The following is a 19,305-nucleotide window of genomic DNA, read 5'->3' on the forward strand; positions in this document are numbered from 1 at the left end:
AACTAGGGCATATTGAGTTTTTGCTTCGAAGTCTACAGCTAAAAATCAGTGCCCCTTTGCCTATGGGAATGCACACATCAACGGAACGCTTATCCCTTGATTCTAGAGGTGAACTACATAGAGGTCCACTACCTAGGTTGGTATTGACTGGGGTGACTCGACCCCCTAACCTGCCATAGTTGCTTAGTAATGCTTTGACATACTGGTGATGTACTCTCTGGTATGCGTCTTCCCTCCCAAACTATGGCCCCAATGTCCCGCTGCGTGGTATACCTACACCTATGGGGACACTCACCTTGATCCGCCTGGCGCCTTTGGAGGACAAAGGGTTAACCACAATAGGAGATCTCTTCAGGGCGGGCACATAGTGGACCCTCCAAGATTTTATACAACAGCATGGAGTGTTAGGCTACCTCTTCTTGGTATATGCCACACTTCTCCGATATATACGTTCACATTGGGCGCCAACAGGGTCTGAACCGGATGCACATGCATTGATTAAAGCGGTGTATGAGATGGGCACAGGTAGATTTGTCGTTAAATGGTTATATAGAGGGCTGAGTGCTCACTTTCATACATCAACACCTAATTGTCCTCGCTGTTCGGCGGACACTGCAGATCTGCTCCACATGTTATAGGCATGCCCTTCTCTGACACCTTATTGGGCAGATATCAATAAAGAACTCAAAATAAACTTACGGGCGACTCCCACTGGGATACTGTATCACTGCCTCTTCATGGGACTCTACCCCAACCTAAGAATTACAAAACCAAGGAACAATTTGCAGACCTAGCGCTTCTTCTGGCGAAACGTCAGATTAAGAGACTTTCGAAATCCTTTTGTGCGCCTCTTACCTCGAACTGGAGAGACATGGTTATAAACTGGGCTATAGCAGAGAGTTGTGCACTTCGCATGGAGGAATACAAGGGCCTCTGTAAGCAACCTATTGGGATGATTGCGATGATGTCCTGGAGTCCTTTTGCTCCCAGGAAGATAATGAATAGTAGTCTTTAACCAGGGCACAACTTTGGGGTACACGCAGGTACACAGCGTCCACCCACTATTTTTACAGAATGGACGCAGGCCCTGCGCCAAGAACTTGGACCCCACAGAAATATGTTGAACTTGTCCTGGTGTAATTTTCAGTCACTGGGACACTTTCAGCTGTGCCTGCATGTTGTCTGCTTTCCATGCCCAGTAGCAACGTGCAGGCAGCCTGAGAGCTTTTTTTCACCTCCAGCTGGGCCGCATTTAAAGGGACCATCAGTCCTCCTTTTGTTTGAATATCCTGACTGGAGGCAGCCTGTAACAGCACACTTAAATGTAAATGCCACAGAGGGCAAACAAGTGCACACAGCTTGTTATCTCTTCACAGGTACTTAAGAGAGGCATGGTTTTGCCTTTGTTCAGGCCTTGTATGTAAGAGATGCAGGCACTGTAAGAATGTCAGGTGTGTTGGTCTGTCCCAGTATTTACACAAATAACAATTTTAATAGCACTATTTTATTTCTTTTATAGCGCTATGCAAACCAATTCAGGGTGTCAGAGCTCTTTAAGTGACACACACATTATACATTGACAATAAATCATGTACATGTGTAAATCAATGTACAAGATGAGTTACATTAAACAGGGTTACAAAGTGAGGGAGTCACATGTCCTTCATAGATCACTGTGCTATATTACAAGGATAACAATTGATGAACTGCAGGTAACAAAATTATCTGTGTTCAAAGAAATAACCCACTTTACTATCTATATAAAATAAAAATCTGTCATCTGCACACTGCTGATTGTGCTTTGCACGAAATACATGAACTTTTTAGACTACTTTGATTCAAGGGTACAACGAGAAAGACAAAACATGCCTGACCCTAAGATGGCGGCTCCTGCCTGAGCGCACACAGTGCCCCGGAGACAGACCCCATCGGAAGTGACTAAGATAGACGGAACAGGCGAAAACCAAGAGATACCAGCTGCAGCGAAGAGGTGAACAATAACTGAGTGCTGCAGTGAGCCCATCGCCCAACCTCCCTTCCCTCCCGAATCTCAAGGACACTAAGAGGCAAGTGCATATAAGGATCCGTGCTGGGATGAGAAGCATGCTGAGAAGGAGGCCCACACATCACACGCGGAAAGTCGCTGCCGCCTCAGAGCAACAACGGGTAAGCCACACCACGACTTCAAGCAAAGCAACATTAATTATAAGATGGCGGCCGGAGAATCTGTATGAAGAGTCTCAGAACCGGACGCGTGCTGTGACGTCTGTGGAGGAGGTCACCTGCAGTGACACTAAAGCGCAGGCGCACCTCGGCGCCCCACCAGGTAAGACACCCTACACAGTGTGAAACAAGAGGCTACAGGTCTCACCAGAGGGCATGGATACATAGCGGCCCCCCTCCTTATTTGGTCCTTGCAAGCAGCATATGAAGGGACATAAGGTGCACCTGACTAAACACATAGCAGCACAGCAAACTAAATAAATACCCGGCTCTTGCCACCAGATATGCTTGAGGCTGCGGGGTGCGCACCTCTCCTTGCGTGACCTCACCCTGCAAAGCGGCAGATGAACAGAGACTCAATCTAACCTGCCCATAAGGTACAGCATCCATTCTGTAAGGCTCGTACTGGCCTTTCTCCCCCTCTTTTTGCAAGACAATGTTTGTTGCATTATGTTCTTAGCCCGACCACAATCATGCACCAATAAGTGCCTAACCCTAAGATGGCGGCTGAGAGGAGGGATAGGCTCCATTACACCAAGGCGCCCCCAGGACATCAGTACCGCTGACTCTGCCTTTGTGTGCCATCAATGCTGCGGCAGTCCTGGAGAAATGTGTCATGGGAGTGCTCTTGTGTGTGTGTCTGTGCGTGTATGAGGGGGTGTGTGTGAACGCATATGTGTGTGTGTGCACCTGTGCGTGTATGAAAGACTATGTTCACATTTGTTGTGTGCTTGTGCATGTCTGTGCGTGTGATGGTGTGGACATGTATTTGGGTGTTTTTGTATTAGAGCATGTGATTCTATGTGTGCTTGTGTCTGTGCGCGCAGATGTTTCTGTTTGTGTGCTTATGTCTGTGCGTGTGATGGTGTGTGCATTTATTTCTTTGAGTGTTTTTGTATTAGAACATAGGACTGTATGTATGCTTGTGCGTCTGTATGTTTCTGTATGTGCGCCCTCTGTTCGCGTATGAGAGTGTGTGCGCACATTTGTTGTGTGCTTGTGCATGTCTATGCGTGTGATGGTGTGTGTGTGTGCATGTATTTGTGTGTACGTCTTTATGTATTTTTGTTCTGGAGCATGTGATTGTATGTGTGCTTGTGTTCTTGATAGTTTCTGTATGTGCGTCTGTGCGTGTCTGTGTGTATATGAGAGTGAGCGCATTTGTGTGTGATTGTGCATGTCTGTTCATGTGATGGTGTTTGCGTGTACATGTATATGGGTGTTTTTGCATTAGAGCATGGGATTCTATGTGTGTTTGTGTTCTTGGAAGTTTCTGGCTATGTGCTTGTCTGTGTGCGTCAGTGCGCATTGGAGAGTGTGTGCTCTCATTGGTGGGTGCTTGTGCATGTCTGTGCGTGTGATGGTGTGAGCATGCTGGATTTGTTATTTTCTGGCGGCCGCTGTCCTGGATATTGACTTTAACCCCTTCCATGCTGATGACAGCCAGGAGCCATCATGGCACACAGTGCTCGTGTGCTGATGACGGCTCCCGGCCGTCATGACCGCACCTGCAATCGGAATGTGCCGCACAGGCGCAGATCGTGGCCGCGCCAAAGGGGTTAACTGCCTGATGCCTAACCTTTGAATGTCCACCAGAGTACCAGTGTACAGTACAGTCCCCTGCCTGACCCCAAGATGGCTTCCATAGTGGTGCCCTACAAGTTGTTTTACTTCCCTGGGACAACAATTGGACATTGACCAGACCTTGAACCTATCCCCTAACTTCCCTACAAATCAGGACTTGGAACCTGCGGAACTTACCCCAGACTGTGGAGACCTAGCGATTTGGCTGATGCCCGGTAGAGCTACCATATAGCTAAAGAGGAGATGGGTTGTGTACTCCCCCTCCTTGACGTCACCTACCCAGCCGGACCTTGGGCAGATTTTCCCCTCGTCTCTACGTCCTGTTTTCCTTCTACCCCTTTACCCTATCCCCTTACCCTTCCTGCTCCATTCACCTTGTCCCCTATGTTATTTAAATGCTTTTCTTGCTACTTATGTAATTTTTAACTGATGTAATTTGCAACATTATTGTCCCTCATGTAAAGCGCTCTGATTCCATCGGGTCTAGCCAGCGCTATATAATATCTCATTAATTTAAATCTGTTCCCTTTTACTACTCTTTCTCCCTTTGTCTACCTCCCCAGCTCCTAGCACCTTTCCACTCTCCCCTGAATCTCTTACCTTGCCTGCTAGTCTGCCTAGCCCCCTGTTGTTTGTGCCCTTTGACTAAGCACTCCTTCTCGCCTTGTTGGGGAAAGATCCAATATATACTCTGTAGTCGCAGCGTACCCACTGAGAGAGTCCACTGCGCCTAAGGAGCCACTCACAGCTGAGGTATAGTATGGCACCCCTTGCCAAAGCACTCCCTCTCCCCTTTTTGGGGAAGGATCCAGTATGTAGGCCTTGGAGTCTCAGAGACCCCTCTGAAAGAGTCCACTGCGTAAAGGGAGCCTCCCGCAACAGAAATAGGGAAGCGATACCACTTCCCCTGGGATCACAGTTTACTGGACTTTGGACGTGGCTCTTACTCGTCTACCGGTTTGTGTCCCCGTCGCCCTTCCCCTCCTCTTTCGATGCGATGTCCTTCACCCTCCCCTCCTCTTTCCTGTCTTCATTACATGTCTATTTCCCCAGCTCCTTCCCCCTCCCCTGAATCTTCCCCTTGCCTGCTTTTCCCCTTACGTATTTGTGCTTATTGTTTATCTTGACCTTACAAGTAACTATGTTGCCATGCTCTAATAACTGTGTAACCTTTGTAACGATGTAACCTGTAACTATGATCTGATGCTCATGTAAAGCGCTCTGATACCTCCGGGTCTAGCCAGCGCTATATAAAACCTTTAAAATAAATAAATAATAGCTATCTCACCATTATTATTATTCCCTGAGATTTACTGGGCACCTTTACAGCAGATGCCTTAACCCATAAAATATTTTTAAATGCAGATTTTGCAGCCAATTAAACAGAACAGATATACTGCCACGCTTCTCCTTGTTGTCAATTTCTTTGTGACAGGGTTTAAAAAACGAAATATATTAGTTGAGGCCCAGATTTTGCGTTGAATTGCACCATGTTTTTGGCACAACTCTGACGCCAAATCTAATTTATTAAATCCCATAAGGTGCTTAAATGTACTCATGTTATACCTGATAAACATGTATGAGGACTAAATATCTGCAGGTGCGGTGCGTCCATTGGGGCGTAAGGGCGTAGCTCCCCCGCCCGCAGCTCCCTCGGCGTCTCTGAACTTAAGTAAACTGAATCAGTTTACTTAAGTTCAAAGACGCTGAGGGAGAACTGACAATCATGTCAGTCAGCATGACGTCGGAACGCCCACCCCCTTCAGAGTCTGAAGGAGGTGGGAGGTCTGGCGTCATGTTGACTGATATAATTGTCATACCAGGGGCAACAGGCAGCAGCACAAGTGCATGTGAGTGGGGACAGAGGGCGAATTTTTTGCCCGTGTCCAGTCATGCGCACTTGTGTTTTCCCTTGTTTGCACATGCCCATTAGGAGCCCTTCGGTCTCCTAATGGGCAGGTGGCGGGCGAAGAGTAACCTGTGCCCCAAGCCAATCCTGGCGCTGCCAGGATTGGCTGAGAGGGGCTGCCAGTCCACTCCAGTGCCGACGTGAAGGCGCCAAGGGGAGTAGAGGTGGCGCGGACCGGCTGTGAGGTAAGTTTTTGGTTTATTATTTAATTCCCCCCCCCCCTCCGCGACACCCCCCCCCCATGAGCCGTGACTGAATATCTGATTAAACTTCTTGTGGTGTCACATCCAGTGAGGTCACTTCCTGTAATGTCATGTGCAATGTCACGGGTCGTGACATCATGTGCTGTGATGCGACGCGTCATGATTTCACTTGCATACTGCCTAACCTGGTTAGTCACGCCACTTCTGTTTTTAGGACCTGTGCCCTGCCTTTAACTAAGTGAAACCCTTACCACCTCATCACCCACGACACCTGATAATATTGAAAGGTTCTTTAAGATCCACTAGGAGACGCCGCTCTACTGACTGACCCTTAGATCTATATTCGGGGTATGCCCACGTCATATCAACTTGCCGATGAGCATGACTGACGGATGGGTGGTTGGGGTTATGAAGGGGGTAGGGATTGTTGACTTGGTTTATTGATTTTGGAATCTTTTATTGTGCATTGGGTCAAGAATACACATGTCGTTATTATACTGGATGTGGAAATTGTGACTATTTTACAAGCTTGTTTTTTGGATAATTGATAGAAAGTACTTGTTGACGACAATAAATAATTTGATTTGTACCGTTTGCCTACCCAAATATTGTGAATTAACGCAATATTCTTATTGAAAACTGCAATATTACATTTTTTTTTGAAGATGCTAAATTTCAGCGGTTCTTAAACTTTTGACAATCTGTGGTCCCCGAAACTTTTGGAAATATGTTGACCCCTACTTGCTCTCTTCTGGAAGACAGGGAACACGGCCTTAAGTAGTTTCTACGATTTGAACCGTCAAACAATACATACAATACAGAAACAAGTATTCATCAAGTAATACACACCCAAAAAGTTTTAATTACAAACAAAAAATATTACCAAATGAAATTTTAATTCGAAGATTGTAGCTTTTCCAAATGTGATTTTATTTCTAAAAGGTGGTGCAATATGTGAGACTCCAGCATAACAGTTTATTTTTTTGCTCCTAATAGGTTCTCTCTTTTTCCCAGTGAATACCATTGCCAATTCAAATTGGATATTGTGTTTGCTTTATCTGCGCTGCTCGCACAATCAAGCTAAGGAATACCCACTGAATTTGTGGCTTCCAGTTTCAAAATCTTAAACAGAAAAGAGAATTTAAAAAATGCCAGATTCATATTTTTCTTTTTTATGTATATATACTTTATTAATCTGCTGATTTTCCTAATTTTCGAAACAGTCGGAGATCGCAAACTGCAGGTTTTCAAAATCAGGTTCACCGCTGCAGCACACCTATATAATATGGTGCAAAAATGTGCATGTCCTTGATACATTTGACCACACGAGGGGGCTGCGTCCCTTCGAGACGTTGACAGTTTGTCTACCTACCTATGAATTCCTGCGTGGGCTGGTCCTTGTTGCAAAATGTCTGAGCCCCGTTATCCCGCAGACCAGAGAAAGGGGGCTGTATCGGGGGCCTGGCTTCTGTGGATTCTGGCCTCCAGCGCGGTGCTGTCGCCTGCTCCCGGGTATGTCATTGTCAACTCGGTTTCGTGGTCTACAGCGCCTCCACCGAGGCGGCCCTGCCCGCGCTGCTGGAGGACACGCTCGGCATTTGGAAGCACAGCTACCCGGCATCCTTGTACAAGGAAGATGGGGAGGCCAAGGCCAGGCCCGGCCCTGAGCGCTCCAAGCAGGCGTCCTCGCCCTCCAGGATGTTTTCCTACAAGAGGGAAGGGGCCAGTGAGACGGCGAGCCCCTCGCGGGCCGCTGGCTCCCCCCAGGAGCAGGGGGCCAGGACCGCACGCTTCCTAGCCCAGTCCAACAACTGGGGCTTCCTGGCGACGGAGTCTACTCAGGAAAAGGTACGGAAGGGCCAAGAAAATGAAAATCGACATCCATCATGTAGCGCTTAATGCAGCGCCTCGAGCCTGTGTATGTGTGCTGTCGGCGCTGGTACAAGAGGCACGACGAGACAGTGATTCATGCACTCTGATTAGTAAAGTCAGTTTATGTTTGTGTTCTTGACCTAATAACCACTTGTTTTGGTGTGTTCCTGAGCTCACTGGCTATGCTGGGGCGCCCACTAGCTTTTAATGTCTATTTCTAGCGTTACTGTAAATATTTCGAAGCAAATGTCATAGCCTTTAGCAATCACATGGTTGTCATGGTTAGCTGTTTAATTTTGTGATTTGCTTTTTTTTTTTAGCAGGGTAGCATGCTTCTGACTAGAGGAGTGTTAACCGGGATGCCTTAAGAATAGCCACTGCTCGACGAAGCGGCACTCCGGAGCGTATTTTAGAACATATTCCTACACCAGATTACCCAAACGACACTCGCTGATCAATTTTCACAATTGTCTCGCGCTTTTCGAACATAAATAACGCCCTCTCCTGCACTGGAGACGGGCTGCCCTAGTTGTACGCAAACGCCACAAGCGGGCCTGTTGCCATGGTAGACGCGCAGCAGATAAATCCTGGAGTAAAGCTACAACGTGCCGCCCATTGGTAACTCTGTAGCGCCTCTGAGTCATGTGACCCAGGATTATATTAAATCGCTTCTAAAGCATGGAGCGAGCTGCTGCTACATAAAGCCTTCTAACTTCTCGAATTGCGCAAGAAGCTGAAGGCCTGGCTTTGTGAGTATCCCCACTTCCCAGGAGCGCCTAGGCTCATAATTGCTCAGTGCCAGGGTACCCTCCTGAGTGATACTGCGCTCTGCAAATCTGCACAATATTCATACTTGCAAGGGAGACCCACTACTACTTTACAGAAAGAAGCGCGGAAGGAGTTATTTATTCATGAGTATTTGTGTTAATTTGTGGATCGCAGTCCCATACCTGCCGACTTGAAGAACAATCTCACCTGTGAGGAGGGGGCGGAGCCTTAACGGGGTGGGGCCTCATGCCGAGATGTACCTGCGAGTCACTTTTGAACCCACCCCGCCCCAAGCTCCCTCCTCCCCCCCCCCCCCCAAAAAACAAAAAAGCTTGCCGAGTCTGGTGCGGATGTCCTGGGGTGTTTGCTCACCTTATAATGGACGTCAGCAGTTCAAAGCCCTGGAAAACAAGCTGCAAAACCACTTGGTTTTCAGCTCTTTTTCCCTGCCACTGTGTGATATCGGCTCCTCACCGGGAGACTGTGCAATGGGAGCCGATCAGTGGCGTAACGAAAGTTGAGGGGGCCACCCTGCAAAGTACATGGAGGTGGCCCCCTCCCCAGGCCACCACCTACCACTTTTGCAGAGGAGGCCCCTTGGAGCTTGAGAGCCCACCCTGCACCGAGTGGGCTGCGGGGGTTATTTTATGCCACTGTGAAGATGCCAAAAAAGCCTCTTATTTCAGTTATGGAGCTATCTCAATAGAAAAACAACAGACCTACAACTTCGGGCTTAAGACATCCACTTTAACACCAGGTAAAAAAACTGAACAAATTCATTTTGCACTGACGTAGCTACAATAATTAGCCCATAGTAAGCTTATTCTATTTTGGCAACAGCACAAAAATAGAAAAACGTTCTCATGTGCCCCGGCGGTGAGGTCTGTGGGACTGACAGGTTTTTGTGCCCAGGGAGGTCTGTGGGACTGGCAGATTTCTGTGCCCGAGGAGGTCTGTGGGGCTGACGGGTTTCTCTGCCTGAGGAGGTCTGTGGGTTTGGCAGGTATTTCTGCCGACGGAGGTCTGTGGGACTGGCAGGTTTCTCTGTCTGAGAAGGTCTGTGGGGCTGGCAGGATTCTGTGCTTGGGAAGGTCTGTGGCGTTGGCAGGTTTCTTTTCTTGGAGATGTCTGTGGGGATGGTAGATTCTGTGCCTGTCTAGCCCTGTGGGACTGGCATGATTCTGTGCCTGGGGAGGTCTGTGGGACTGGCTGGTTTCTGTGCCTGGGGATCTCTGTGGGGCTGGCAGGTTTCTCTGCCTGGGGAGGTCTGTAAGACTGGCAGGTTTCTCTGCCTGTCGAGGTCTGTGGGGCTGGCAGGATTCTGTGCTTGGGGAGGTCTGTGGGGCTGGCAGGTTTCTGTGCCCGGGGAGGTCAATGTTAGTCAGTCAGTCAAGTACACTTTATTCGATTTGTTAAAAATCATAAAAGACATTTAAAACATTTATATACAAATTTACAAATTTACAAGTTGCATGGATTTACAGGACCAAGCAAGGGCGTTATATACAACACTAGGACACAAGAGCAATACAGAAAAATTATTGAGGTGCGGCTCAAAGAGCTAGGCAAGATCCCTCGATGCCACCAAATTAGTTTTCACTCTATGAGCCGCCACCAGAAAGCTAGCTACACCAAATATGATGGTAGTACTGCCCAAGGACTGTAAGTAAACTAGAGCCGGCCTAACTTGAACAAAGCCGGCTTTTCTTAAAATTGGAACCAGATATTTTTTCCTAGCATCCGAGTATAAACTGCAAAACATGGTAAAATGCACAGTGTTCTGGTGGGAGAATTCATCACATTTACACGGAGGGCCCTCTTCTGGTTTGCTCCAGGATAGGTAGCTACCTAGGAAATAATTAATTGAATTAAATTAAATCTGAATTTGATTAACAGGTATCTATGGAAGGGCTTGGTTACAATTTTGAGGTAGGGCTCAAGGGAAGGGGAAATCAATAGCATATAATGTGATCTGACAGTTGATTTAATCAGTTCTTGCTCCTCCCGAGCCAATCTGGCCCTATCCATAAAATGCAATTTAGTCCAGTTAATGTCCTCCCTCCTGATACAGGAAGGGGAGTTAAATAATTCCGGACGTCCTAGCTGTAGGAAAGTGTGTCTCACATACTCCAGCCAGGCTATTCTCTTTACATGGTCCAAGGACATAACATTGTGCAAAATAGCGTGGTTGAGTTAATTCATCATTTAGCCAAGTCTTTACCCAAAATAATAAAGGAGCCAGTGTAAGTTTATCAGTAACGTAATCTAGGCCCACCTCCCCATGAATAGAAAAAATAGGGGTGGACTGGGGTACAGAGAGAAGGCGTCTCAGGAACTTATTTTCCACTGTTTGTATTGCGTCCTGAGAGACGTAACCCCATAGTGAAGACCCATACATAACTATAGATATACACTTGGAGTTATACATTTTTAAAAGTGCCTCCATGGGCCTGGCCCCTAACCTGTTTGCAAACCCTATGAGGGCTGAGGAGGCTCTCGCCAGTGATAGGCTCTTGATCTTAATTTGAGGTCCCCACGAACCCTTGTCATCTAAGCTAACCCCGAGATAGGGGAAAACTGTCACCCTAGACACTGCCTCACCCTTGCAGAAAAAGGATATAGGCTTACCCTTATTTCTATTGCGGCCCACCACCATCGTATGGGATTTTTTCACGTTGATTTTTAAATCCAAATGGTCTATGAAGGCACCAAATGATACCAGTAAACGCTGAAGACCCAGCCCAGTACGTGCTATTAGGACTGCGTCGTCCGCGTATAAGAGAGCCGGGATGGGAGGAGCTTCGCCGGCAACCAAGATGGCCGCGTGAGCTCGGAGCTCCGAAGACCTCCCGATCCTCCGCAATAATCCTGTGACCCATCCTGTCCCACGATTGTGGGAATCGATTGCTAAGCCGGTCCTGAGGCGGCACCCGCTTTCGGAATGAAAATCGGACATTCCTAGACTCAGTTAGCTCGACGGACCCCGGAGGCTCCGCCCGCGTCGCTGGCGACCGTAGTAGGGTACAGCGGTGACTCCACATGGTACCTCCCTGCCTACGCTTCGTCTTCCCGATGGGTGCTTCTGATCCTTGAGCGCCTTGCTGTGCGGCCTCAACCCAGGACTTTGGAGTTCTCGCTGTGTGCATTGTGCATACTACACTGGACCTTTTCGCCCCTGGTGTCCCCCCCGTCCCGAGAGTGCCAACATGGCGGGCAAGGGTGGCTCAGACGCAAGCAAGTCTCAGCGGCTCAACAGGAAACCATCCCAGTCCCAGTCCACCATTCTGGAGCGATTCTCCCAGTCTAAGGGATCACCGGTACTGGCGGGTCATACTAAGGACTCGAGAAGGGATGAATCGCCGGACGACTCCGAGATAACACTTCGGGACGTTATGGGAGCGATAACGGGGGTGAAGACGGAGATGCACACTCTCCGCGAGGAACTGTCCAGCAAGGTTGACTCCCTGAAGATTGAGTTAAACCTCATCAGGACCGACCTCGGGAAAACTAATGACCGGGTGAAATCGCTGGATCTCAAGACTTCCAGCCTGGTCACTGATGTGTCCGATATACAGCTAGAGGTGCGCGACCTGAAAATGGCTAATGGTATGCTGGCGCGTCGACTGGACGAGTTCGAGGGTCGCGCACGGCGCCAAAACGTTCGCATCACCGGAGTACCGGAAAAGGCCGAGGAGGACTCGACTGAGCTCTTTGTGGAAGAACTGGTGGTTAAGAACTTGGCACCGGGGGGCCTGAGTAAGTTCTTCTCGGTGGAAAGGGCCCACAGGATCCCGGGTGGGCCGCCGAAATCGGGTGCCTCCCCTCGCCCCATCATCGCGAGGCTGTTCAACTACAGGGACAGAGACGCTATCCTGCAAGCATCGAGGACTGCGGGCCCTCTCCGCTTCCAGAACTCTGATGTGAACTTTTTCCCGGATTTCACCCAGGCTGTCCAGAAAAAGCGCCAGAGCTTTACGGGGGTGAAACGGAGACTGAGGGAAATGGGCCTGCGTTACTCCATGCTCTATCCTGCCAAGCTTCGCATCGAGCGTGACCACCGGACCTTCTTCTTTGACTTCCCGGATGAGGTGGGACACTGGCTTGATACCCTGCCCCAGGAACTACATGAGCCGACCGACCAGACGGAGGAGACCACCGGAGGCGCGGAAGCACGGGAATAACTATTTGGTTACTTGCTTTCCGGGAGCTGGGTTGCCGTGAGGGGCTTCGGCCTTTGACATTGCTGCTGTTATTTTGACTCGTTTTGTAATTAATATGGGGGATGACGGGGGGGATGGGATGCCTCCTTTCTCCTCTGTGGGCTTCTTGTAGGTTAGTTAAGGGTCGACAGGCACACTGCTAGTTGGGGTGGATTATAGTCTAATGCAGGGGTGCAGGGTGGTGGGTAGTTGGGGTGTGTTTTTTTGACCTCTTTCTTTGTTTCACTCTTCGTTCTGGCTGAGGTACTACTGGACTGATATGTTATTGCTGTGGGCGCCATTGTGGGTGGGGGAAGGGGTGCGGATCGTCCCTGATGATGGGGGGTAAATCTCTTAATTTGTTGAGCTGGAATGTGAACGGGCTGGGGACCGTATTAAGAGGGGCGTTGTATTGCAGATGCTCAAGCGCTGCTCGCCTGATGTGGTCTTTCTACAAGAGACCCACTTGGTGGGTCATGCCTGTAAGGCTTTGAATAGACGTGGTTACAAAATGGTGGCACATTCAGGGTTCTCCTCGGGTTCCAGGGGGGTGGGCATCATGGTGCGCACGTCCCTCCCGCTGGAGGTGGAGTCTGTACTTACTGATGAAAGGGGCAGATACGTGGCGGTGGTGGGCAAGTGGGAGGGCCGCACGCTGGTTTTGGTTTCGGTTTATGTTCCCCCGGGGCTGCAGGAAACTACTTTCAGGGACCTGGGAGGTGCCATTTTAGGTCTCCCCGTGGGATTGTTGCTGGTGGGTGGCGACTTCAACTCTGTAGTCTCGGGGGACTTGGACCGCTTTCCATCTAGGGATCTCCGCCCTTCCCAATCTTGGCTACCTGATTTTCTGAGTTCCATGGGGATGGTTGATTGCTGGAGATTGTTACACCCTACCCAGCGGCAGTACACTTTCCTCTCGGGTGCCCACGGTAGCCTTTCTAGAATAGACTACGTCCTCACCCCGGCTGCCCAGGCGCAATCTGTATCCACCGCGCGTCTCTTAGCTAGGGGCATTTCGGATCATTCCCCGGTCTGGGTCTCTTTTGACTTCCAGATACCCGCGTCTTCACGCGTGGCTCCCATTAACCCGTGGTACTTCCGCGATCCGAAGACCAGGGCCCTCCTGACTAAAGCTATGGACCGGTACTTTGCCGAGAATACTGGCTCCGTTGACTCCGCGGTCTCCCTTTGGGAGGCCTTTAAAACTGTGCTTCGTGGCGAGGCCTTCTCCCTGATTGCGGAGGCTCGCCGCCGCCGGGATGAGGACGTGGTGCGGCTGGAATCCGACCTCGCCGACCTGAGCGCCCAACTGGCGCTAGGCCCGTCTCCCGACTTACTTCACGCTCTCTCCCTCAAACAGTCTGAACTCCGGGCGACCGCCACTGACGCGGCGAAAGCCTTGAGCAGGGAACAGCAGGGCAGGATATATGACTCGGGTGATAAGGCGGGCAAGCTCTTGGCGTGGCTGGATAGACGGGAGCTGGCGTCCCGGGTGGTCCCAGAGCTTGTGGGTGAGGATGGCTTATCCCTGACGGACCCGGCGGCTATAGTTGGGTCCTTCGCTGAATACTTCGAAGGGGTTTATACCTCCGCGAATCCTCTCCCAGAATCTGCTTCGGCCTCCTTTCTGGAGGGCATCGACCTTCCCTGCCTCTCGGATCTCGAACGAGACGACATGGATCGGGACCTGTCTGTGGATGAGGTAGCCTTGGCGATCCGTTCGCTACGCTCCGGCAAAGCACCGGGACCCAACGGTATCCCGGTCGAGCTTTATAAACTCAAGGCCGACGCGTTGGCCGCACCATTGCTAAATATGTTCCTTGAAGCCCGCGAGACGGGAGAACTCCCCCTCGACCAGCGACTCGCCACCATTGTGGTGATCCACAAGGAGGGAAAACCGCGTGATTTGTGCCGGTCCTATAGACCCATCTCGCTTCTGAACGCCGAACCCAAGATCCTGGCCAAACTTTTGGCCAACCGGCTGGTGGGAGTTATCACGGACTTGGTTCACCCGGACCAATCCGGCTTCATACCGCACCGGAACACGGCACTCAACTTGAGGAGGCTTCACGCGGTCATGGCACGTGCTCACTTGCTTTGTGACCCTGCGGTTCTCGCCTCTCTTGACGCCACTATGGCTTTCGACTCGTTGGAGTGGAATTACCTGTGGGCAGTCCTAGCCAAATTGGGGTTTGGGCCCACTTACATCGGATGGGTCCGGCTGCTGTATTCTGCACCGTTGGCTAATGTGACCGTCAATGGTCGGCTGTCGGCCCCCTTTGCGCTGCACAGAGGCACCAGGCAAGGTTGTCCGCTCTCGCCGCTTCTGTTCGCCCTGGCACTGGAACCCCTGGCGGCTTGGATCAGGACACACCCTGATGTCTCCGGGATTACGTGGTCACCTGGCTTTGAGGACCGAGTGTCGCTTTACGCGGACGACATCCTCCTGTATCTCACCTCTCCTTGCCGCTCGCTTATTGTGGTTTTCGACCTGCTAGGGACCTTCGGGACTCATTCCGGCTTGGTGATCAACTGGTCTAAATCCTCACTATACACGTTGTGTGGAGACACTCCGCGCCTCCCCCGTGGGTGCTCAATACAGATAGCCCAGCAGGGCTTTCGGTACCTGGGCATTTATGTGTCGCGAGACCCCCGAGCCCGATACTCCCACAACCTACTACCACCGCTGGCGCGTTTACGCAGGGACGTCGAGGGATGGAAGAAGCTGCCGATCTCCCTAATGGGCAGAGCTGCGTTATTCAAAATGATGGCGCTACCTCGCTTCCTCTACGCTTTGCAGAACACCCAGGATCCGGTCCCGGCCAAATACTTTGGAGAGATCGAATCCTTGCAACGAGCACTGTTGTGGGATGGTAGGCCACGAATCTCGTTGCTCAAGCTGACCATACCGTGCTACGACGGGGGTATCGCCCTGCCGGATATGCGACGCTATTACTGGGCGTCCCAGCTTACGGCTATCAACCACGGCCTCTATGGCCCAGCGGCCAGCCCGGGCTACGCCATGGATCGGTGGCTCGTGAACGACGGGAACTATTATAGAGCATTATACTCCAGGTCCTTGGACCGGAAGCTGACGGGGCCCACCAAAACGATGGTGCAGATATGGCGCTCGGTCACTGATACCCTGGGCTGGAAAGATAGGGTTACCATGGCCACCCCCTTATATGACTCAGACATACTGGGTAAGCTGTGGAAAACTAAGGGTTTCGACCGATGGGACACCATTGGGATATCTAAGGTTGGGGACATGATGGCAAGGGGGAGGATCAAGTCGTTTGACGTGCTACAGTCTGAGTTCCAGCTGGCGGCGACGGAATATTTCCGACACGCCCAGCTTCATCATGCCCTCTCCCCTCACATTTCGGAAGGAGAGGCGATCCCTGAGTCATCACCCCTGGAGGACCGGGTGCTGGACGGCCACATGCCGGACAGCGCTATCTCCCTGACGTACAAAAAGCTCATCAATGTGAGAGTGGATCTGCTCGAACGTTTGAGAATGCACTGGGTGAATGATGGTATAGAGATGGACGACGAGGAGTGGCAATCAGCGGTCTCCTCCCCCAGGGAGGTGGCCATATCAGCACGACTCCGCCTTGTTCAGTTGAAAATACTACACAGGGTGTATGTCACCGGCCCTAGACTCATACATATGGGACTTTCCGCGGACGGCCTGTGTCGGAGGGGTTGTGGTATGCTTGCTACTTTCCTGCACATCATATGGGAATGTCCTGGAGTTGCCCGGTATTGGACACGAGTGCATGAGGTGATGGAAGAAGTGACTGGAGTGGCCCTGCCGGCTGAGGCCCGGCGATGCCTTCTCAATGTTTGGTGTCCGAATGATTACAGTGTAGCCCAGACCCGTTGGGTCACCCTGGGTAACATGGTGGCCAAGAGGGACATCGCCCAGAAATGGGGTGCGCCTGCCCCTCCCTCACTCAGTTTATGGGAAACCAATATGGACTGGTGCATGCTGCGTGAAAAGACGGTGTACGTGGCCAGGGGCAAGCCTAAACTGTGGAGGTCTGTGTGGGGAGCTTGGAACTCCTATAGAGGTGACATTTGCGACCCCCCAGTAGAGATTGACTCTGAAGTCCAGCCTTCCCCGTAGAGCCCCTTCCCGCAATTCCGGCTAGGTCATCCTGCTGTGTTAACCCCCCCAAGTGCCTTACTGTTGTCACTGTTATTGTGTGCTGTCTTGGGTGTGCGGCCCTCGACCCCCTCCCGCTACGCAAATCCACTACTTTTGTACTGTCCTCAGCCTCTCTTTTTTCTCTTTGACTCACTTTCGTGCCTGGCGCACACCTCTTTCTTTTAGCCTTTTTTGAGGCTTTCTTGTTCTTTGGTTTATTTATTACTAAGTTCAATGCTATTGAAAATTAAACCTGATTGCTTCTGCGTACTGTACTGTACACGATTTTACCTGCTTCCTCTATGCTGCCTGGCCTCCGGGATGTATGGCTGAATAGCGTGTACTTTTTTCTACAAATAAAGGTTTTCCAAAAAAAAAAAAAAAAGAGAGCCGGGATGTTGACTTCTCCTACACGCGGAACGTCCCCCTCCAGTGCCTCAAGATGTTTACCCAAACTGTTTATGTAGATGGTAAAGAGGAGGGGGGCCAGGATACAGTCCTGACGGATTCCTCTCTCCGATTTAAAATGGTCAGTGCACCTGCCCTCCTTGGTAATCCGCACTGTGGCAAACAGGTCCTGGTGAAGGGATGCCATGAAATTCACAAGTGGTTTGTCAATCCCAGACTCCAGTAAGATTTCCCCTAATTTTGACCTGTTCACCAAGTCGAATGCCGAGGAGAGGTCCATGAAAGCCAGAAACAAGGACCCCTCCTTGGCAACCGTATACTTGGATATTAACAGGTGAAGGTTGGAACACTGGTCCAGGGTACCTCTTTTTGCCCAAAAACCGTACTGGATGTTTGATAGGCCTCCACACCCCTCAATTTTACCTCTAAGTTTAAATAACAAGACTCTGCCTAAGATCTTAATTGCAGAGTCTAGGAGGGAAATGGGCCTATAGCACCCTGGATCGTCACGTTGGCCCTTTTTAAAAATAGACACGATGATTGAGGTGGACCAACTACTAGGGAAGACATTTCCATTTGCAGCTGTGAAAACGTGGGTTAAAACTCCAGCCCAGAATTTTGGGGAGTACCTATAAAAGTCAGCCGGAACCCCGTCCGGCCCTGGGGCTTTCTTCTTGGAGGTCTCCAAGATACCTCTCTCCACCTCGGCTAGGTTAAAGGGTAGGGGATTGCACTCCAAGGCCGTCCACGACTTCTTGGGGGCGCCAAGCTCATTGTCACCATACACCTCTCTAAAGTGACTAATCCACTTTTCATCAGGAACAACACAATCCAAGACCGTGCTGTCCACATCTGAAAAGAGAGGTTGGTTAACTATGGCCCAAAACTGAGAGCTATCACAAAGTACGTCAGTAGACATTAAATTTCCCAAGCCTTATTTTTTATATCCTTTTTCCTCCCGTTGATTGTGGCCTTATATTCCTTTCTTAAGGAGGCCACCGCTAACCTATCTCTCGGGTGAGTTTTTAGGGCTGCCATTAAAGCCTTATAGGCTTTGGAGCACTTTGTGTCAAACCATCTATGTTTCTTATTCACCATCTGGGATGGTTTGGCCCTCAAGGCTCCCGAGATTTGAACACAAATACATTCGAAAGCCCCCATGATCTCTTGAGCTGTTGCGCAATGGTCCTGACAAATTGTTATATACCCCTCAATGGTAGGGAGTAAGTCATCCATAAAGTTCCCCGGCAATACATTGGCCCATTTAAGCCTTCTCCCTTGGTCTACAGGGCGTAAGGCAGGCCCCGGAATGTCAGGACTGGGTTTAGATTCCATATGGTCTTCCCAGAGTAACTTAAGCAAGACCGGGTTATGGTCACTATAGGTTGGGACTATAGCCTTATAAAACGCAACCCTATGTAAGATACCCGGGGTCATGAAGATATAATCCAATATGGTGCCGTGGTCAGATCCTTTATACGTGACAGTTCTTGTCCATGCCTCAGAGATGCAGGCTTCATACAGGTTATGATTGGCAGGCAACTCCTCAAGGGCCTCCCCCGACTTAGTGTGCTCGAAATGGGGGGTCCCTATACCCAGCAGGCCCGCCTGTTCTCCTAAAAAACACAGATCACTACATGGGTGAATGTTAAAATCACCTAATAAAATGAATTCGAAGTTAGTGTAATTTTTATTTTGACTGAGCATAGTAAGGGAGTGATCCAGAGTACCTATGTGATTGTTTCCCTTATCCCTATCCCAAGAATTATAAAAATTTAATAAGACAATTTTACAACTATGTGAGGCTACCCACTCTACAATTAGTAGGTTTGGTGATCCACTTGGGATCATCTTGAAGGTGCCCTTGAGATTAAGTGAAAATAAAAGGAATAAACCGCCCTTTGCTCTTTCGGCTGAGCTCGGGACAGCTGGGATGGCAAAGGTAGTGAAGCCATCCAACCAGAAGTTTGGAGAGGTATCCCAAGTTTC

The 19,305-nt window shown here is 50.0% G+C and overlaps 1 protein-coding gene across 1 annotated transcript in view; it reads left to right on the forward strand.

The window, feature by feature from the left end:
- Window positions 1–7,306: 7,306 nt before the first annotated feature.
- Window positions 7,307–19,305, forward strand: part of CREG2 (cellular repressor of E1A stimulated genes 2) — a 64,584-nt gene continuing 52,585 nt past the window's right edge. The window contains 2 exon segments of the mRNA XM_086934711.1: window positions 7,307–7,460; window positions 7,463–7,767. Of these exon segments, the coding sequence (XP_086790837.1) occupies window positions 7,328–7,460; window positions 7,463–7,767 (438 nt within the window). The 5' untranslated portion in view covers window positions 7,307–7,327.

This window comes from Lissotriton vulgaris, chromosome 8 (genome assembly GCF_964263255.1).
Source record: "Lissotriton vulgaris chromosome 8, aLisVul1.2, whole genome shotgun sequence".
Lineage (NCBI taxonomy): Eukaryota > Metazoa > Chordata > Amphibia > Caudata > Salamandridae > Lissotriton > Lissotriton vulgaris.